This window comes from Brachyistius frenatus, unplaced genomic scaffold (genome assembly GCF_029030835.1).
Source record: "Brachyistius frenatus isolate BFR_SWC_R1_liver_20210118 unplaced genomic scaffold, ASM2903083v1 Contig_9, whole genome shotgun sequence".
NCBI lineage: Eukaryota > Metazoa > Chordata > Actinopteri > Embiotocidae > Brachyistius > Brachyistius frenatus.
This window is the reverse complement of record NW_027210608.1, coordinates 3473493-3495849: the sequence shown is the minus strand read 5'-3', so window position 1 is coordinate 3495849 and position 22357 is coordinate 3473493. Positions and strand designations below refer to the sequence as shown.

Below are 22357 nucleotides of genomic sequence, written 5' to 3'. Positions count from 1 at the left end.
CAGTCTGTAGCTTGAATTCTTTCTTTAGCCGCAGACTGAGTAGTAAATCTGAATAAGAACAACAACAAATGGTCTAATGAGTAAAAATATAAAAACAAAAAAAAAGGAAATTCCTATGTAGGCACGTCGACGGACTAATTTATCTGAGAAAAGTTTTTAAAGAGGGAAAAGTTTGAATTAACCCAGGCTGACACATTGCCAGCATGACAATTAAACTCGAGTAGATTCTGACTGATCACTTGAGCACCTATGTATACTGCTTTTGTGATACTGTCCTCATTTCTTGTGATAGGCTACAAACTGCTTCCAAACTTAAGCACATCAAAAAATGACTGTAAAAATACTGTATTTGTCCTCTGAATAAATTCTAACACAATTCATTCACGATGATTAATCCCATCCATATTACAGCTCACTAAAATTCATTTTAATGCCACTGCTTGTCTTTTATTTTTGTATGGCAGTGTAGTAGGTGGTAATTGATTCATTAAATTTAATAATAAATTAAAATGGACACAAAACTTTTGGCTGTTTAAAACCAGGGTTTGAATCCCAGCCGGTACAGTTTGTTTATAAACTTTTTGGTTTAGACCAGCGTTTTTTTTTTTTTTTACTAAAATACGTTATTCATGCGACGTTTTCTCTGTGACACTTTTATTGTGAAATCCCGACCGGAAGTGCCCGCTCTTATTGCCGCGGTCTGTCTTCCCGGCGGTCACACAGACGGACTTCTCTGTCAGGAGGGTGGATGCCTGGAGCTGGTGAGCGATGCTTTCATTAACTTAACGTGTTCTCGCGTTTCTCCTGCGTTCTCCTGAACGCTCTTCAGCCCGGTCTCGGGTCCCCGCTGCCCCGGTTGTTGTCGGCCCGCCGCCGGGTCGCCACCGGGCCGCCGCCGGGCCGCCACCGGGCCGCCGCCGGGCCGCTACATCAACCAGCGCTTGTGATCGTGTCGCAGAGAGCTAGCTGGGTAGCTAACGTTAGCCATGTAGCTCGCCTGCTAGGTGCAGATGTGTCCATTATCGGACGCAGCTTTTTTTTAATTTATTTATTTATTTTTTACAATTGTCTTACAACCCTTTTAGCCACTCTGGACAAATTCTTCCAGGTAGGCTGCAGAAAGCGTGCGGCACCATTTGTGTCACTCATTAATCATGTATAAGTACACAAACCCGATTTGATGTGTGCTGATGAGGCGCGTCCTCCCGGGCTGGTGGAGGAGGAGGAGCCGCTGCCGCCTGTCGGCTGTTTCTGCTGTCATTACCGCCGGCTCGGACCGGACCGGTGGCCGATGCTTCAGCTGTGACCCGTGTCTTGACATCGTTTGGCTGCGGAGGTAAATAATAATAATAATAATAATAATAATAATACGCGGAGTTAATGAGCTTCAGCGTCAGCAGCGACCCGGTCCGGACTGCCTGTCCGATAACGGACCTGGGCGGTCTCGGTTTGAAGTTATGTGTCGGTAAGCACCGGGAAAAAACAACAACCCCCGGGATGGAGGTTAACGTGAGACAAAAGACGTGATTTACAGCCGCTCGGGGGGTTTATGGTCCGACAGGAGTTTTATGATCGGTGGTCGAGCCCGAAGCTCAGCGAGAGTCCGGCTCAAGAGACGGGGGACGCAGCGGACCGAGGACACGGGTCCCCACCGGGTCCCCGCCGTCCCCGGAGGTCCCCCCCCCCCCGGTGTAGTCGCTCGCTTCTCCGGCGCGGTGCGTACTGAAACACTGACGCCGCTGAAGCCTTTCCGGCGACTCTGCGTTTAAGGGCGTTAAAAGGCCGTCTGAACAGCTGCGACATAGTGTTCCCGCGACTCGGGCCGCGTCGTCCCGCAGAGTTTCGATGAAACCGGCGAACTGCGCTTGCGGGGGATTCTGTTACACCTTCCTGCCAAATAGTGATCCGCTTTAAAAATAAACATTTTCGGTCGGTGAGCGCAAAACGAACCAAACTAGTTCGTTTGTTTAGTCGCTGCATGAACAGGTCGGTGAGCAGCCGTGCTGGGTGTTTTCCACAGATTGCATGTTTTGACTCGTGCACCGCGGGAGCAGATATGTGGAGGTGCATGAATAAATAACGTTGCCCCACTTCTCTCTCTCGCCAGGTTGTCTGCCTTCTTGTTTTGGTTCCCGGGATGTAAAAAAAAAAAAAATAAATCAAAGTAGCAGAAGGATATCTGACCGCACGGGACACCGTCAGTGATTAGTGGTGCATTGGTTGTCTGAAGGAAATATTCTTCATACCTGATGGTAGTCTGACAGTCAATTATATGACTCGTGTTTTAATAGTGAAAGTGCTTGTTATGAATCATGACGTTTTATATGACGAATAACTTTCAATCAAATAATTACGATTAATGATTCAATTGTAGTTTGATAATACTCGTACAATTTATAAAAGAAGAGACATTTGTGGGCTATGGCGTTTATCTTTGTATCTAAATCCAAACTTTTAAATGCATAAATACTTTTAAATCCCAGCAGAAGAAGGGGGCACGACGAGATTACGTCATTAAGAGAGCGGCAGATACCTCAAATTGTGTAAACGGGTGTGGAAATATGCCATTTCTGTTGGTTTAATCTGATGAATGGAGATTATTCCAATGATAACGGTCAGCTTAAATAATTGCGATCAATTGATTACGTAATAACTAATTTATATAGTGAACGAGTACATCAGATTTTGTTACTCGCCCCGTTAACAAGTTGGATTTGATTTTCTTTGTTTTACAAAGCGAAATGTTGTGAAACACATTGAGGAATGGCTGTGAAAAGCTACGACTTTAAAATTTGGATCGTCATATAGAAAGTTGTCTTCAGATTCAGGACTGTTTGGATTTAAATGATGTTGAAGGGGCACCTGTACCAGTTTTTACATGAAGGTAGGCATTTGTTCTGTCCTTTGGTTGACTTTTACCGGCTTGTACAACTTGTTAAAACGACCCCAAACCGGTGTGCTGACATCTGCCACAGCTGTGTCACTATGGAAACACGTGCTTTGCTCTGAAGAACTCCTCTCCGGTTGAAGCCTTTCTCTCTGAGGCTCCTGTTGTTTGTCTTTCCTTTTCCCTCTTGTCAGTTTTTGTCAACATGTGACACTTTTTTTTCTTTTTTTTCTTTAGTCTAACATTGAATCCGGATGCATGTGTGAGGAAGTCGACGTACAGTCACAAGATTACTGTTTGCGCTCGCCTCGGGTGGAGTGCAGGCACTTCACACAGCTGAACGATATTTTCTTAAACAGAGGAGCTTTCTGGTGTTTCTGCTGCTGCACAGTTTCAGATTATTCAGGTGAGTGTTACAGAGGAGTCTCCGCTGGAGGGACCCCGTGTTATTATTAGGTTTGCCACATTTTTTTTTTCTGTTGATTTTCATTTTCTTCACTTCCCTGACACCGTATAGATTAATTGAGCTTATTTCGTGTTTTTGAATTTGGTCCTTTTGCTCTGTGGCCACGAGCCGTTTTATCCTAAAGCCGTCGTGCTCACGATAGTATCACAGGAACAACAGGTGTTACAGGAATCAATCAAGATGTTATCCTCAGTTTGTACTCTTCACAAACACTTCTTTATAGATATATTCTTGGCTAGTTATGGTTGGTTTGGTTAAACTTAAATCAGCAGGAATTACCTTGCTGTGACACTTTTTGGCGTCACATTAGTTTTTCATGGCAGGACTTTGAACTGTTACTAAAAAAAATGTACTTTAATCAAGCGGTCTGTTGAAATCTTCTCAGGTTCCTCAATGATGATACATTATTTGAAGTCTGTAATGTTTGAAAATTGTGAGTCCATGTGTTTTATTAGACTCAACATTATATTGATGAGATTGATCTGAAATGTACAAAGTTTCCTTGATTAAACCAAATATTTATGATTTATTATGATTATTAATATTTCACGATAACATCTTAAATCCTTTATCAGGCACTATCATATTTTGTTGTTGTATTGAAAATGAAAGTAATAAACATTTATATTAGGAAAACAAATCGTGAACTCTATTCTAAATTTAGATTTTAGATTTTCTAAATTGTGATTTTCATTCTATCCAGAATTGCGAAGCCGTACCTACGACATATTTTGTTGACCCACGTGTCGGAGAGATGCAGCAGGCTTGTGTGTTTTTAGTTTGTATTGTGTGACAGGATTTTCTTTTCACTGCACAAAACTAACAACAGTATTTGCACTGGTGTGCAGCGGGACGCTTCTGCTCTTACCAGGGGATGTTTCAGCTCTACATCTGGTCCGTTGCTCTTTCATCTGCTGCTTTGCTAGAACCACTTATTTTGCACACCTCAATTAAATGGGCTGTTTTTTTTTTTAGGCAGAAGTGGAAAGGATGCCTGTCCACATAGTGGAGCCGGTAGCAGGTTGACACTGATGAGGGCGAGAGGCTTGTGGCATGGGAAATCTCCCCCCTGTCTCCTGGGAAACCAGTTTAGTCTTAGTTTGTGGTCAGCTATTTGCCCCTCAGTTAAATGTTCCCAGTGAAGTGCATGACGGCTCAGGAACCAGACACGATAAAAAAATAAGACTCAAGGCTACCAGGAAACTCTCATGTAATGTGATTCTTATCTTTATTAATCCCTGCAGAAAATGTTTTTGCGTGTTCTTTTCAATGAGCTGGTCAGAAGTCCAGCTCAGCCACCAAAAGAAAAAAACAGTGGCGCTAATAAAGAAACCATACTGCATGTTTTTTTTAGGACCGTTTCAGCAGTGGCTCAAACCAATGTCCATTATTTTAAAATAGAGCCTGACCCAGATTTAGGTCAGCTGATTTTATCAGCTGACATCGACCTTTCACAGAAATGTCAGTATCATAAATTGGCCGAGATCAAAACTTTCTTTAACACAGTATAATGCAGGAAAAATGCTATGAGTTAATTAGAATTTGTTGTTCTATTATTGTTTAAAAAAAAAAAAAGTGTTTATAATTATTAAATACAGAAATTTGCCACTTCAGTGCACTGATGACAATGTGGACAGTAAACTGTAAAATATCCCGCCGCCGTTACACATCTTTGTCAAAAGTGTCCGGTGTTTGATAACCACGTTTGACAAAAATCCAGTATCGGTCAGGCTCCAGATTAAAAGTATGGTTCTTCAGCCCACATCCTGCGTCATGCCTGTCGATGCGTTGTGCTCTTTGTAAGCCACCAGCAGAGTTGCCATTTTTCTGCCCTCATACTTCCTTGAAGACAATGGTATTTCTTCCACACTTATTCAGATTTTCATTAGCTGTTTGTGTGACCCAGGCCTGGATTCCCTCCATATCTCGTCTTATTGTATCTAAAGAGGCAGAATAAATTCTTACGGTTGTCCTGGCTAAAAATACAGCTCTCCGGTGGCTGGCATGCAACACAACCTGCAGCCTCAGTGCACAGCTCGCTGAATATAGGCCGAGGGAGGCGCTTTCATCCCCACAGGTTGCCACCGGCCTTTCATAAACAGACCTGACGTCAAGCGTCTTTCATCACTGCTCTCACTTGTTGAAACCCAGCGGTGGAGCACAGTAAACACACTCTATTGTACGATGTTATTTGGAGAGGATATCTCAGCTTTTTCTGTTTGCTTACTGTTGAAAGGTATTTACACGTTGTGCAAAGGCTCAGATTAGATCAAATCAGATGGGACTTTTTTTTTTTTTTTTTTTTTTTTTTTCAACCGATTGGTATTCATATGTTCGTGTTAGCTGTCATCGCGATGCCCCCGGTCAGACTTAATTAGCCAGTTGATAGATTTTTTTTTTTTTATGTCCGGGTGTTGGAATGTGTTATGATTTGATTAAGGCAAAGGAATATGTTGAAATGGGTGTTTGCATATGCGACACAGACCTGTGGGGCCCTCAAGTATGTCCTTTGTTAGAGTGGCCTGTCTGCTATTTTTATTGGAGCCATAAGCTACTTACAATGTGTGTTATGACAGCACAGGTTAGCCTTATATTATCCAGCCAGTTCATAGACTGCGTCAGCCTTCGAGTGACACGAGTAGCAGGTTTTGTACAAGCTTACTCAACGGAGGTTTGCTTCAGCAGCAGGACAGTTTCACTACTGCTTTAGAAAGTACAGAATCTGACATAAAAACACAGTCTGTCACAGAATTGGCTGCGATTTCACAGAAAAATGTATCGAAACAGCTTTTTCTGCTCACTTGAGAATCAACAAATATTCACTTTTAGTTCCAAACCCTGAGAACACAAAATGGGATCGAGACAGGGTTAGTTGTTGGAACGAACACAAACGTTGCCTACAAGCACCGAAAACCTGCAGCCGCCTACAAAATAACTCCAGAAGAAACACCGTGTCGATGATAGAAAATCTATTCTTGCCGTTAATATTAAATCATAGCCAAGGCCTTTCATTTTCCTCCTCCTCTCACAAAGTCATGCAGCTGCATGTGCAAGTGTGTGTTTTTTCTGCGCGCTGGTATGAGGAGACCAGCGCTGCCACAATACTCTCCTTGTGTTCTGCGGGCGAGAGGAGCCTGGCTCAGCTCCTGTCACACAGTTGCTCACGGCACTTGTCCTGTCATTTGGACTGACCTCCTCGACCTGTCTGCTGATTCTCAGACTTCTGAGACTTATCTGCTCCGGGGAATGTCCTCAGTGAAGCTTCTCCTGCCAAATACAGAGCCCGAACTTTGCTTTTCAATTAGTACATTTTTATACAAGTGCTCCACAGAGTTCTGTGATATTTTGTGGCGATGTCTTTCTGACCTGGTTGGTTGCGCTCGTCTGAACTCGCATCGAGACGGTTCTGGGGAAATACATTCCTTTGCTTCATTGGCAACAGATGTAGAGGAGAGCATTTTTTTTTTTTTTAACTTCGCGCTGAACCTTTTGGAGTGTCTAAAAACAGTGCAGTGTGGACTGTTGGGCGGCTGTTTTGCCCATGAAGGCCGAAATAGACTTCATGAGAGGGCTAATGTCGGGCCTGTGGTCGAGCATCAGAGGGCTTGTGTTTGCCTCACAGTGGCAGATGGATAAGGAGCTGTCAGCATGGGTAACAGCTGCCCCATCCACAGCCATTAAGCCACCTCGCTGTGATGTGACAGTCACACAGATAAGGCTGCGGATCCAAAAGTAACTTCTGCCGGTACCATGAACGATAGTATCCTGGAGTTTACATAAGTGGGCCTGTGACCGCAGGGTTGACTGGTCGATTTGATCAAATCTGTGGGAGAAAGTGGATGAAACAAAGGGCAGATAGATGCTTTCAGTGCACAGTGGTCAGTAGTAGAAAGGGAACCATGTGTATCACAGGTTTGGTGTCACAGCATGAATGCAGCGCAGGCTAACGGGGTGAAGGTATATGTTGTCTTGTTATTGAAAACTTGCCAGCATTTTGTTGCTGCTACAACAGCACACAAAGGTATATTACATACTCCTACCCAGTGGCATACTTGGCTTGACGCTTTTGTGACTGGCGACAGGGAGCTTGCTCCAGGAAACCTAAACCCCCTTCCTGTTGAAGCCGAGCAGCTGACGTGCACGGTGAGCAGGGAAGTGGAGCTAACATTAGCCCCGAGCTGCCCCTGCTGGAGGAAGGACATTAAAGTGGGCTGGCCCAGCTCCAGCGCATCCGGAGGGACGCTCCCATCACATGTGTTTGTTTGGGTGCAATCTCTAACATAGTGTGCCCCGAAAGAGGAGGCTGGCAGCCAACAGAGCTCCAACGAGAAGCCAACAGGCCTCATTATTATTGATGCTGTGTCTGCTTGTCGTAGAATAACCTCTGTTTACGAGGTTTGTGGCCAGGAAGGAAATGTAGACCACTAATGCTCTCTAATAGTGTTACGGAGACAAATTGTATTTGCCAAGAACAAACATGTACCAAAGCAAGTAGTGCATAGTTTTCTCCCCAAAAAAACAAACCCCGGGTGTTGTTGTTAAGACCGAAAGGAACATGACTCGCCGCACTTAATTTGATCTTTTACTGTTTACAGCCATGAAACCGCTTGTAACAAAGACAAGGTATTCATTTTTAGAAAAGGGAGAATTCACAGAACTACTTAAAGCTACACACTACATATTAATATCAGACATTACAGCAGATACAGATCTTCTTGGTATAATGTTTTCATATTTGCTGTCCATGTGATATGGCATGTTTTAACTATCAGTGCATTAATGGATATTCAACTGTAATGCTGCATCACCACTGTTAAGTAACCTTAACGCCATCGGGCTTTTACATATAAATGAACATCTGTGACATTCAAGCTCTTTCAAACAAGTTCACACAATCCTGATTAAGCCTTGTCACTGCCTGATACATCGCTCTGTATTTCACAGTGTACCGCGTTTTACATCTGTTGTCGAATGAGAAATTCCCATGCTGGCCGAATAAATGCAGACTGTGCACACTCTGTGGACAGGCTTGTACAAAAGAGCGGCTAAGTAAGCTAACTTCTGCTTTACCGCTATATGCTATCTTGAATTGGGATAAAATAATTCAATCCTGTGGCTCTTCTAGACGTTTCTAAATGTTATTAGAGTTAATGGATCAAACTCTTAAAGTGAAGCAAGTCTTTTCGCTGTGGTCGTGATGCCTTTTATTTAATCTATCCACCGTTTTACAGCTGCAACAGTCTCCAAGGAGGAAACTACAGCGGACGGGGTTCTTGTAATTACTGGCAAAGTGGGGAGAAACAAGTTTTATCAAATAGAACCTTTTCTTGAAGTTTATATCAGACTTTTGGGCTTAAAATCCACCTTCTGTTAGCGTCTCTCGTCCCGTCTCACTGCTTTCCACAGTTAGTTTGAATTATTTCCAGGTGTGACCAGGTCGCCCACTTCACTTCGTATCTGACGATAGAGTGACTTTTGTTTCCTGCGGTGGCCTCACTGACCGGTTTGGCCTTTTTTTTTCTTCCCCAAACGATTTGATGTGCATACTGTATATCTGTTCTCCACCTATCATTTAGTTCAACAGTATAAAAGTGTGAGAACTAGAGTGGTGAGCCTCAGGCTATGTAAGCTCAGGTTTCCTGTTCACCTTGCAGAAGCTAATATCCTATTAACTATGTCAACCAGCAGGCATTGTGGGACACCTGGTAGGTTCTAGCTGTGCCTGTAATCCCTGGGATTTAGAAGTCTGCACTGTTCCACTAGTGAGCTGCCCTCGATTGCCCGGGACTATCAGGTAGACATTTCTGTTCGTGGTTAGAGCATATGTTGCATGGCCTTTACTGCAGGTCATTTAACTACCTGTAAACACTGCACTGGCAAGAATGCCAAATAAATAATACTATATATACTATACTATACTATACTAATAATAATAATAATAATAAAAAAAAGAGTAAACATTTCTATCTGCTGTTCCTTCTGCAGATGCTTCTTACAGGAAAACTTTTTTCCTCCTTGATGGTACGTCTTTTTGTATTTTATCTGCCCAGTTTGTTGGCTAATGGTGTTTTTTTTGTGAACCGTGCTGAAAAGCTTTTTCTTTTTTTTCAATTCACAATCAGAGCTGAAACGCTTGGTTAATTAATTGCCTTTTTTGAAATAATGATCGATTAATCGCCATTTTTTTCATTTCCAGTGAAACAGTACCGATCTCCAATCTTAGTTTTAAAATGAGAGGATTTCCTGCTGTTCTTTGTCCCCTAACACAATAAACAAAGTCCTTCTGAGTTTTTGGACAAACAAAACATTTTTGAAATGTTTTAGACATTTCATATTATTGGGGGGGGAAAAAAATAGATGACTCTATAATTAAGATAATTATGAGCCAAAAGGCTGAGAGGTGATGGTAGACAACTGGCCAAAGGAAAGGTGGGTAACAGTCAGAATAAGTGATGTTCAGAGCCTACAGCAAACTAAAACCCTGTGTGTGTGTGTGTGTGTGTGTGTGTGTGTGTGTGTGTGTGTGTGTGTGTGTGTGTGTGTGTGTGTGTGTGTGTGTGTGTGTGTGTGTGTGTGTGTGTGTGTGTGTGTGTGTGTGTGTGTGTGTGTATTGGGAGCTCTCAGAGGAACGTTTTAAAATATAATGTGAAATATGATATGAACAACTTCCCTGTAAATGTAGAGTTAAAAAATGGGAAGCACGTCTCCGTTGTGCCTTCACGAGGAGGTCAGTAGTTTCCCTCGGCTCTGTCCCTTAACCCGTCGGCCCAGGACAGATAAGGGAGGGCTGTCTTTTTCTTTCTGGGCGTTCTCCTCTGTTTGTGAAAGGAAGTGAGGTTTGAAGGTCAGGAGAATGTTGGCGGAGATTTGTAATGGAAGCTACTACGCATGAAGGGCTCCAACACAGCTGCTTAGCCTGCAGTGACAACATGCTGGATGGTGTTATCCAGTTGGGGATTGTATTTTTTTTTTTTTTTCCACAAGTTGCTTTTCCCGACTCATCCCAAAAGACAGCAGCTTTCAGCATGGTGCGACGAGATAACTAAATGTTACACAATGATAGCGAGACGAGTCTGGCGGGCTGATGTTTGCTGTCCCATCGACTCTAATATCATCAGGAGTGTGTCTGTATCAACTCCAGTGCCAACTAGGGCTCGACTTAGCAAAAGAACAGGTGTGGAAAGCACAATATTGACTCCAGTGTCCCATCCAAAAATGTCCCTATACACTTGTATTTATTTAGGTGGATGCAAAAGGAAAACACATTAGTTTCTGGCACTGATCTAAGGTCGTTTTTATTGTCATTTCATGTCAGCGCCGCTGACTGATTGTTCTATTTTTAGCAGAGTTTGCACATTTCATTTGAGATGATTGCAGATTAGGTTTAGTATTTTTTCCATTGTCAGAAATGTCATTACTTGTGTTTAATCTTACATGGGACTTTCTGTAATGTGCCGACCGTAACGAGCTAATCTTTGGTTGTTGGATTACTTGTGGAAAGAGATGTGAGGCCAAATCCCCTTTGATCTCGACACTGTAAAATGTTATATTCCTATTCAAGCGAAAAGGCCAAAAGGAGAAGGAGAAGTCTCTCAGAATGAGAGGACTGTTGACTCCTACTATGTGTAGCTCAACAAACCCCACAGTGTCCTCCAACAATGGCTTCTTGCAGGAATTCTTCTACGCAGCTGTATTCTGCTAAACCAGACACGGACAGATATTCTTTACAGAGACGCTCTCTGTGAGGTATGGTGTTAGTAATCGTCTAGAAATGTACCACTTCAAACCGCAGCTCCGTATTAAACTGTTATAAAATATTAGAGAATCGCAGCTGAAATCCTTCTCCTCCAACCAGAGCAGGAAAATAACAGTTTTTCTGTGTCGCTACAACAGTTTATAGCTGTGGTTTGATAATATCTTTGCATGGAAGTTACTGCAGCTGAACAGAACTAAAACAGGTGATTGTGTGATTTGTGGCTTACCGCGTTCATTCCTATCATGCAGTTCATGTGCTTGATTACATGTTTCAGAATAGATTATGACAAGTGTAATTTTGATATGCAATAAAATAAAGTCAATGTTAATAATCAGTCACTCAAAAATGTTTATTCTTTTTATTCTTGACAAATTCTACTTTAAATGTTGTTGGACAGCTTTTTGTTTTTGGAGGGAAACCGAACCACGTAGCACAGAGTGAACTACAACGTTCTGTAAATTAATTTATGGTGTGAAATAAGATTTATATTCATATTAAGAGTGGTTTCACTGAGGGTTTTAAAGTAAAACAAACAAAGGCGCAGAATAGACTTCTCTAGCAAGACAAGTTAAAGGGGACCTGTGTGTTTGAGGCTCCTGAAACTATATTTGTAAAACAGGTGTAACATTTACCGTACAAGAAGTGGATTATGATAAAGGTTATGACACAGATCAGCCGTAAGAAAAGACACTGACATTTCGGCCCAATGGTCAGACCCTGCGGTAGCACTATGTGACTACACATAAATGTGAAGCTCCAGCATGTTGAAATAATGTTCAATATTTACTATTATTGAATACACAATGTATATTATCAGATGTTGGTGTAAACTAATGATTATGAATTTATGTCACAGTCACTACTGCTTTTACTTTAATGACGAACTAATGAAGTTTTTAATACTTTGGTACTACTTTTTAAGGTCATATTATTTGACTGTTTAAATTCCTTTCAGTCTACATGACATTCAGGTTGTCATTAAAACTTCAAAAATTGCCTGCAAATGTGTTGGACATGTTTTAAGTTACAAACAGCAGTCCAGTTTATTTTGGGGCGTGACAGTAAAACAGCTGAAACAGAGCTCATCCTTCCTCTGTGACATGGCGTTAACCCTCTCTTCTGTGTCTCTGCCCTTTCCTCCCTTAGGAAATGACCTAGAGGCCTTACAGATACATTTGTGCTTTTGCCGCTCTAATCTGCATCCGCAGAAAGCAGCGCGATCTGGAAGCACACTTGTTTCCGCGGTGAGTAATATCTACCTCAGCCAGCAGACCGGAGAGAAACCAGGAAGCTGCCGGAGACTTCAGACAGGCAGACAGAGCTATCAGCTGGCCGCTTGCTCTCTGCCTGCCGAGTCCTGCTTCGGGAAGAGGATTTGAGACGGACTGGATCTGTCTGCCCTTCGCCTCCCACTGCTCCTCTGCCTGCCACTGCAGGAGAAAAACCGAAGCTGCATCCTCTGATTCCAGCATTTTCTTGCTTTTTTTTTTTTTTTTTTTTTTAATTGTCATTTGCCCTCTGTGCTGTTGACAAGTGTGCTATTTGCCCCTGGATTCATTTTTGCTTTCAGCTTTTAAAAGGATTTTCTACTTTTACTAGTGCAGGCTGGTATAAGTTTATATATGTACATACATACGTGTATATACTCTACATACTGTATGAAGAAGGATTTTTTTCCCCATTCTGAAAGAGTTAATGCACTTTAAAACTTGGCTGTAATTCTTTGACTCCTCTATTATGATCATTTGGTTTGAGGCTGGAAACAGAGAATCTGGGGGTGTGTCTTTGTTGTTTTTTACGCTGGGTATTACGTATCTGCAGCCGGGCTGCATGTGAGCATTTTACTCAGCCTGCCAGTTTTTGATCACCCTTTGGCCTCACCCACTTTTCCGCCGCCTCTCGTCAAGGCACACTGAGATGAGCCTCTGGCAGGTGGAATCCTTGAGCTGTCTTTTCACTTAACTTGAACACTTTCAGGTCCGTTGGATTTGGTGTTTTTGTAAAAAGGAAAAGAAGACTGTGCGGGAAAACAAACTACAAACAGGAGCTTCCGGTGCTGTTGCACCACCTATGTATTGTTGTAGTGCGCAGGAAAGTAAAATGGACTACAAGCGTCGCTTTTTGCTCGGCGGGTCCAAGCAGAAAGTGCAACAGCACCAGCAGTACCAGATGCCTGAGCTGAGCCGGACCCTGAGCGCCTCCCTGGCCTCCTCTTGCTCGGCCTCTTCGCCGATGGGCAGCGGGGTGGGCATGCCTGGCAGCTGCCACCCACCTCCTTCTGGCGCCACCACCGCTGTTGCCGACATCCAGCAAGGCATCTCCAAATATTTGGATGCCCTCAACGTGTTCTGCCGGGCCAGCGCCTTCCTCACAGACCTGTTCAGCAGTGTGTTCAGGAACTCTCACTATTCCAAAGCAGCTATGCAACTGAAGGACGTGCAGGAACACGTCATGGAGGCGGCCAGCAGGCTGACTGCAGCAATAAAGCCTGAGATCGCCAAGATGCTGATGGAGCTGAGCGCTGGTGCCGCCAACTTTAAAGACCAGAACGACTTCAGCCTGCAGGATGTTGAGGTGAGCGCTCACGCAGTCACGCATAATCTCACTTTATCCACTCGCTTAATTACACAATATGTCAGATTGTGTTGACGATAAAATTACTCACGTCTGCCACAAACAAATAGTGACATCCAAATCTACTCTTTGCTCTTTTCTGCTGTGTCCAAATCTACTCTGAGCAGCTGTAGTTAAGCACCGCATACTTTATCATATTCATTTACTCATGACTCGTCTTCTAGAGGGGGTGATAAGATGCTTAGCTGCTCTCTGTCAGATGGCTGGCTCCATGAATCAGTGTTTCCTGGCTCAAACATGATTCTCACGCCCAGTGTTAAACTGGTGTCAAGATCTGAGGGTGAGGTGTGAAAAACACAGAAGATGTGAGAAGAGACGTCATATTTTGTCACTGAATACCACACCATCGTTCTGCTGCACTGAATTTGCTGATGTGCAAAATGTGAAATATTGTGCCGAAGGTCTTTCTCATGCGAGTTAAATGAAAGATTTGACTGATGCACAAAACAACAAAAGGCTCAGCTGTGTTTGAAATTCTTCTCGGATGTCTGACTTTTCTTTGCACTGTTGTTTTTTGTCCATTTGTCTTGAGCCACACCAGATTCAGTGTTTGATTTCCTAGCACTATATATATTAGGTAGGTCTAGCTGGGGTTGTTGTTGTTGTTCACACGAGACCTGCATCATGTGAACATTAACATGATTGCAAACTATAGGCTGAGAGAACTGGAAGCCATTAAAAGTAATAACAGTGCAGAAATCCTACGGTTGCCATAGAAACCCCTGCTCACCCTTCTGTAATAAAGCAAAAGCTATGTCAGGCCCCTTTAAACCGAGATAAGGAGGTTCGTGAAGGCAGGTTGGATAACTCGTCTTGACACAGTCAGACCTCAAACACAGATTCAGTTCACAACATCAGTCTGAAATGGGCGCCTGCAAAAGATCTGAGCACAGTGATTCGAAACCGAAGAGGTGTAACAGGTGTTTGTGCTTTTGAAAAGTATTATGAATTGATAATTATGGAAATTTTCAGTTATGATATTTATTTATTTATAGGAAATCCAGTTGTCATGTTTGCTTTAATTGTACTGCTGTACTAGTTGACGATCATCAACATTTAGTATCTTTACTGTCTTCTGTTCAACACGCATAAATAGCCTTCACAACGAACTCCATATAATGACCGTCTACATATTTATCCTCCATTTAATGCACAGTTATGAGCCTGTGGAACAACCTGTGAGGCTATCTGCCTGTATGGCATATAGTATGCTAAAAGCCCTATCTCGCAAGGTTAAGGAAATCAAAAAAAAATCCTTGGTACATGCTACACCCTTACACCAGTATTCATGACGGTCAGGTCGGTAGGTTTCCCGTAATCTTGGTGACAAACAAACAGCATCGAAGACAACTTCCTTGTTGGCGGTAATGAAAAGTCCAAAAATCCAAACTTCGGGTCCATCCAGACCTAAACACACAAGATCTACAACATTTCCAGGCTGACACTCCTCTCTCACTGAATAATATACAGAAGACTACAGGACACCATTTACCCAACTCCTAAGGTGTGTGTGGTTTGTATGAAGATATTTTTATAAATTACATACAAATATTGGCTGCACCAAGGCAAAGAACTTTAATCATCAAATGTTCATCCTTTCCACTTCTCTGGCACAAAAATGTAGCAGTGTACCATAAACGTCTCCGTACAGCCAAAACACGACAATATAAAGCAAAATTATGGCGATCATGTACCGACTCCCTGCTGCATGATAATCCTTTATCATGTAGCAGGGAGTGGGTACATGGCAGCGGCCAACACACTGGAGGGACTGCAGAACCTCAGTGGATGTGGCTGATCCCAAAACAGGAAACCTTTTGCACCGCAGTCAGTAAATCTGACTCTCTGTGGTCTCGGATATGCACAGATGAATATTAGAGGAAGCCCAAGTCTGTGAAAATTTAGACCGCACGGCTTGGCACTCACTTGCTGTCTGGCCCCGGGCATAAAGGGTACATTTGTTAAAGCATAGAGGGGAAGATGGTAATACTTTTAAATTTACAATTGCCTTATTCCAGTGTGTTAATTCTATTAACCGCTATGAAAAAACATGTCATGTACACAGTAATATTTGCTGAAAGAGTGAAGCTTTAATGTGACAACAGACAAAATGGATGTGGATGGAAATGGCCCAGTGAGACGGTACTTTTAATTCTTTAAAATAAAATGTCTTTATTACAGTTGTATGGCAGTGTTTACCAAAGTTGAGGACTGTCAGCTGGAAGTGGACTGCATGTCTGTAAGGTTTTGTGACGAGTCCTCTATGGCCTTGGTTTGTGTTCACTCAAGTAGTGCATTGTTTTTGGAATAAATGCCGGCGCTGCTATCTCCCATGTTTTATTTTGGTAGGACAAAACCCTGTGGTCATACAGATTAAACGTGTTTGGACCTAGCTTGCAATAATTGCAGCTAATTCAGTCTGTCTCTGAGGATGTGATGTGTTTGTGACTGTGAAGGGGATTTTCTTTTGCCTGCGTGAATCGAAGAATGTTGTTTGGCAGCTGAATGTATTATGAGGTCTTCAAAAAAGAACCAAATGCATTTCTGAGTTTGGGGAGTTGTGGTATGTGAAGCGCCCCCCGCCCCCTCTTTCTTCCCCTGGCTCACGTCCCCGTCTCCTCTTTCTTTCTTTTGCCCCCTCCCTTTTTTCTTTTTTTTTTTTCTTTGCTTTTTTATACCAAGAGCCCCAAAAGTTCAGGCCAGTGCAGTCTACAATACAAACCACTTCCAAAACAGAGCACGGCTCTCTGGCTGCTCAGAGCAACTCCTCTGCCAAATATGCATGAAAATGTCACGGTTTGTTCAGAGGCCGTTTGCCGAGCTTATAAGTCAAAACCTCAAAACCGCAGAGGCAGACAGAGAAGTCCCCACAAGCAGAGACCTTCCTCCTGCTGCAGTCAGACAACTGGATATGCTTTGTCTCCCCCCCACCAGTGCTCACTGGAAACACTGGAAAAACACCTTCGTCTTCAGCTGCTGAAGACATTCCTGCCATGTTGTTTTTGATACAGTTGCTGGTTTTCTTGATGATATACGGTCCTTGACATGTAGGCTTGATCTAATTGCAGTGAAATACATGCTGTATTAAATGTGGGAGTGATTTCCATTGGTTGTTTTGACTTATGCATTGTGGAAAATGTGAGGATTCGAGGAAAAAACTGTAAGACAGAAAACAACAGACATGGGCGGCATGCAACATATAGTATTTCATGAGCTGGATTAAATGTTTGTTAAAGTCAGGCCAAATTGAAATGTGATAGTTGATTTTGTAATTAAATAGTATAGCCGGTTGTTGGTGTAAAAACATTTCTGGGCGTCGTTCTGTTTCCAGTTCAGACCAAAACAGATAAAAGGTTTGGAGAAGCCCAGTGGACTTTTTGACCAAAAGGATGGTCCTTGCTCTGTTTGTTACATGCACACTGATTTTTATGATGTGACCATCTACAGTTGATTTAAGTAGCATCCAAAGAAATGCAGCAAAGTGGCTGTAAAAGCTCATGAAGAAGAACGCAAGCCAGCAAACATGAATGTAAACAATGCAGGAATTAAGATACAAAAAACTGTCTGTGTTAAAAATGTTTTAGAAATCAAAATAGTGTCCTTCGATAAGAATGAATACATGTAAACACAACTTTTGTTCCAAGAAAACTCCTTTCATGTTGGTTTTAGCCTGATTATTATACTGGCTAAAGAATAACGTCATTGTAACCGAACAAAGAGATTTAATTTCTCAAGTTCTTACACTTATTTAAGCTCATGAGATTATATCCAGAAAAGGAGACGCAGTAAATCGGTTTTAGTTTGAAGAGTACTCTGCATATGTAAGTGAGCAGTTCTAAGAAACACAAGAGTCCAAGACAACCGTGACCTTCCTGTTTCCATGAGAGGACTGTTTTAAAGGGGCGACCCAGAAAAAGGAATGAAAAATAAGAGCAAGGGAGTCAAAAGAAGACAAAACTTGACAGTAACCAACCAAGGTAGGCTGCTTGTTTTTCTGTTTAGTTTTTTTAACAGATCAGACAGCGCTGCAACTCCTCCATGCGGCCATCTGGTTATTATAACAGCCTCACACTCCCTTTCCTCCAGAAGATCTCAGCAACACGACTCTCCTAGATGTGGTGCTCTGATAGTGCAGGTGTTCTCAGAAAATACAAGTATAGATGTTGATGATTGATTCACGAGTGGCCTTGTTTGGTTGTGAGAGGGGCCAGCATCGGCTTGGCTCCGCTGCGCTCTTCATTTCTCATATTTTCCATGACTGTGTGGGATACTGCACGGCCAATCACATGTGGTATCCATTATCTCGTGCTGTAGCCATGTCCTCATGTTTTTCTTCGTTTGGTTATTGTAGCCTTTGTAACAGTTACGGGTAGTTTTTGATCTCGTTGTGAGCTTGCGCTCATGTTATTATTGTCGTTAGGATACGCTGCGTACGGTGACATCAGTCCGAAGCCTCATTATCAGCCTCTTCTGTTACGTTACTTTCCTGATTTGCACAGACACTAAATCTCCGCTGACTAATTGAGTTGTGATTAGTTGCTGAACGTTGACAGCAGGAGCAGGCATTTCTCATCTTGTACAGCCTGGATCTGAAACCCAAAGCAGTGCTGTGCCTGTATGCAGCTGCACGGAGCCTCGAGGGGGAAGCTCAAGACTCTTAGAGCTTGTTTCTTTCCAGTCCAACACAAACGCTTTGTTATCTTAGTGGCATAATAAGGTATTGATTAGAAGAAAATCACGTGGTATTTTGAACTTATCACCCATAACTAGACGGCACAATACTAAGAATCACTGAGAGGGCTCTTGTGTCTTTTTTTTAAATTTATTTTTTTATACTTGCACTTTGCATTATACTCGCTGTATAATTTTTTTCCCCTTGTGTATTCCTTTCAGCCACGTATAGAAAGACACACAAAACCAAGCAAAGACACATGGTATCAGTCCTGTGTCCTTTTAGGTTTTGGGATAGGCTCTCAGATTGGGTGTCGTTGTGAGGAAAAAAACAACCTCATAGTTCTCCCTTTAGCTCACTGCTGTATAGCTTTTATTGATCCACTGAGCGAACCGATTCATGCATGTTTCCTTGTACCATTTCGTTGGACATAGCCAATGTACAGTCTTTGTTTGCCACTCCCTTTTCCAGCTGTCACTTTCTTTACAATGCACACACGAACTCGCACACACGAACTCACACACTCAAAACACAGTGGATATACTGAGCTACATGAAAATAAAGGTGTGATAAGTCCATTATTTTTAATGTCATGATACTTAATTGTGTAAATCTAGGTACATACAGTAATTAAAACAGTCCTCAGTCTAAACCAACATGCTGTTTAAAATGCATTTTTAATCAAGAAATTAAAGGTATTTGTTGGAATATTGGGAATAATAGGATCCACTTTTTATTTATTTTTTTATTTTTATTTTTTTATTGTTTTGGGAACTTTGCCTTTTAAGAGTGAACAGGAAAGAGTTTCACATAAAACAGAGTCAGCAGAGATCCTGCCTCAATCAGACTGGGCATGTTATGATTATAGTATTTGGTATGATTCTTTGGACGCCCCAGCATCAGTTAGTTTGATGCTTTTGCTGGCTAATGTCTAGTAGAAATGATGACCTATCGGCAGAATAACAAAACAATGAATGAGGCAGCAAAATTCCCAAGTCAAGGCTCCGGTGCTCCACAGACGGTGAATCAGCCACCATGTCCTGTTTTCTAGTTGAATACCTCCAACAAGTGGAGATTTTATACTTTCAGTCTTTTACTCAGTTCAGTTTTGGTTTCCATGAAGTGTCCCGTTACGTCCTGTTGTTCCTGTCTGCCGTCAGAAAGCAGCAGCATATTTCTGTCTTCCCAGTTCAGCCTGTCCCGAGATATTTTCAGCAGGAACATGAAAAAGAAAACCCTGTGACCAAGGCGAACCCTGTGGTGTCCTGTTTCTCTTCTTTTGCTAATTGGACAACAAACAGCCTCGAAGCCTGAACTGTTCTCTCAGCAAACGAGCACACTCGTGGACATGCAACTCGTTAGATGTGGAACGATGCGTGTGAAATGTTTCTCAAAACAGTGTGCGCATTAACGGCACATTTCCTTCATTTATGTCTGAAAACGAATTGAAGTAAATAAAAGATAAAAGCAATGGGAGATGTTGACAGATCTGTAGCAGAAATCTTCTTCGAAACTGACATATTTTAATCAAATGTGTTGACTTTCCATCTTTTTCTCGCAAATACAAACACATATTGTTCTTATCCTCACATGTTTGACGTTTGTTTACAGCCCATAGTTTACCACAAATGCAGACACATGTTTGTTAAGCTCAAATCTGTGCAGGCAAGATGTTTTCTTTTGAAAGTTGTTGTGTGTTAAATTGGGCTTCATGACACGGTCTTGGCGCTCAGATTTGTGTTGCTGTTATGACATCTGTTGTGGCAAACAGTTGGGAAACAAGGTGGGCAAATGTCGGCTACGTTTATATTTTTTGGATTAGCTTGAGTTGATTATGTCCTCGTCATCTATCACATTGGAGGAAGATATTCAGTGAGTCATGTTCTTATCGCTAAAAGGACCAGCCAGACGAGTCTTCTGGCAATCGTGTTTTATTCAACAAATGTGGTAGATGAGTCCACAATTTAACGGTGTAACACTTTTACAAAAATGTAACATGTTGTAAAAAGTATTTTTAATATTCCGCAACCCAAGCTGAGGAAACTAACGCCTGCATGACACTCTGTACCAGATTTACAGAAGCAGATATATGTCGCCACTCAAAAAAGATGTCACAAGTTTTAGTTCCTGGATCTTTGCGGTTTAAAAGGCTGGAAAATGTAGCAAATATGTGATCTAGAAATAACACCGTCATCCTGTTTTATTAGAGTGAGTGAGTGAGCACCATGTTGGTAAAGTCGCACACAGAGCTGGTTATTTGGAGAGTTAACCACAGAGGCATGTGGACATGCACGTTGGTTTCCCAGCCCGAGGGCGTCCATATTGTTTGGTGTGTCAAACATTGTGACGGAGCTCCCTTAGCATGTTAATGAGGTATGTTGTGACTGTGATCCCTGTCGTCTCTCTGCAGGTACTGGGTCGGTGCTTCCTCACGGTGATGCAGGTCCATTTCCAGTTTCTGTCACAGGCCCTGCAGAAGGTCCAGCCCGTGGCCCAGTCCTGCCTGGCCGAGGCTCTCGCCCAGGCCCAGGAGCGTTGTGCCAACGCCCGCTCCCAGAGCTCCGACCTGGGGCCCCTCACCGAGCTGGAGGAAGCCTCCCGCTCGTGGAAAGGTGCAGCTGAGGTATGTAGTCACGCCCCCGGGTCTCTTCCAGGTCTGGGCGGTGGAAATTCGGGGGTTTGTTTGTGTGTGAGGTGAAAAACCAGCTTGTTACACATTCCTGAGAAATGCCAGCCGTTTATGATTTCCAGCCTCAATTTCCTATTTCCTCTTTTCTGGGCTGTGGCTCGTCTGTGAACCTGCATCGGTCTGTTCTGTCCTCCAAACCCCAGCCCATGTACGGGAGGCTGTTTTGTAAGAGGACCTAACTAATCCCCGGGCTAATCAGTCCCTCTGGCCCATTTTGAGCTTTGTTGTATACAGTGAAGCAGAGAGGAGAATAGTGGGTTGATTGATCTGTTAAACCCTGGCATGCAGTGTGTTAGCCCTGGAGGGATGCAGGCCTGTATAGAGGGAGGCAGCCAGGACTCCATTTCAAAGGCTACACACGTGTTTTCTTTTTCAGTCATCGAAGAAAAGCATCCTGTTTTTAAAAAATGTGATATCTCGAGATTTTTATGTAGTATTAGAATGGTTTTCAAAAAACACCTTTTATTTTTTTGTTTTGTCTTATTTATCCTTGTAAACAAACACCTATTAAACATCTAATTTAGCAGTATTTCTTGCTGAGGGTGAGGTTTTTGCTGTAGTGGTCGTGTAGGTGTTGCTGCTGTCACTCTTACCCAGAGCTCTTGTCGTGTGCCTCCAGGCCACCGCGAGGCTGAGAGAGAGGGGCCGGGACGGCGGCCTCGCAGGCATCCAGGTTCAGCAGCTCTTCTGCTCCAACAACACCACCATCCCGGAGCACCAGCTGAAGGAGCTCAACATGAAGATCGACAGTACTTTACAGGTATAGTGTCGACCTGAAGACCTCAACTGTTGTTGGTTTGTGGATTTAGAAATATCCTGAGGAATGGAATGAAAAGATTTTCTTGTAATTCTTCTTGAGAATATCCCCTTTAGGTAAATGTACAATCATTTTTAATTGAATATTACAATGGAAATACCTGGTTGTTAATGCAACTGCAGTACTAAGAAGATGTAAAATCAAAGATGTAACATATTAACACAGCTGCTCATGTTTCCAGGCCTACAAAGCAGCATTAGAGAGCCTGGGCCACAGTGAGTACGCACTGAAGGCAGGCTTTCACCTCAACCCGAAAGCTGTGGAGTCAGCCTTACAGGTGAGGTCACTCTTACACATTCAAAGTGTGGTCAACCTCTGAGGAAATTTGACTGATGTGGAGGCATGGGTTCAGTTTGAATTAATAGTTGATTCTCTGAAATGTACATTTTAATGTTGAACAAATAATATTTTCTTATTAATATGTGTTTATGCTGTT

At 42.6% G+C, this 22357-nt stretch overlaps 1 protein-coding gene across 3 annotated transcripts in view; it reads left to right on the top strand.

Annotated features, from left to right (window-relative positions):
- Positions 1–696: 696 nt before the first annotated feature.
- garre1 (granule associated Rac and RHOG effector 1) overlaps positions 697–22357 on the top strand; it is a 30100-nt gene continuing 8439 nt past the window's right edge. Inside the window, exons 1-5 of one of the 3 annotated variants that reach the window (XM_069690370.1) lie at positions 697–761; positions 12256–13683; positions 20826–21038; positions 21724–21864; positions 22103–22198. In XM_069690370.1, the coding sequence (XP_069546471.1) occupies positions 13180–13683; positions 20826–21038; positions 21724–21864; positions 22103–22198 (954 nt within the window). In that variant the 5' untranslated portion in view covers positions 697–761; positions 12256–13179. Of the gene's footprint in view, positions 762–981; positions 1337–3127; positions 3294–12255; positions 13684–20825; positions 21039–21723; positions 21865–22102; positions 22199–22357 lie in introns of those variants that run through there. The other 2 variants (XM_069690373.1, XM_069690371.1) reach the window with 2 other exon arrangements.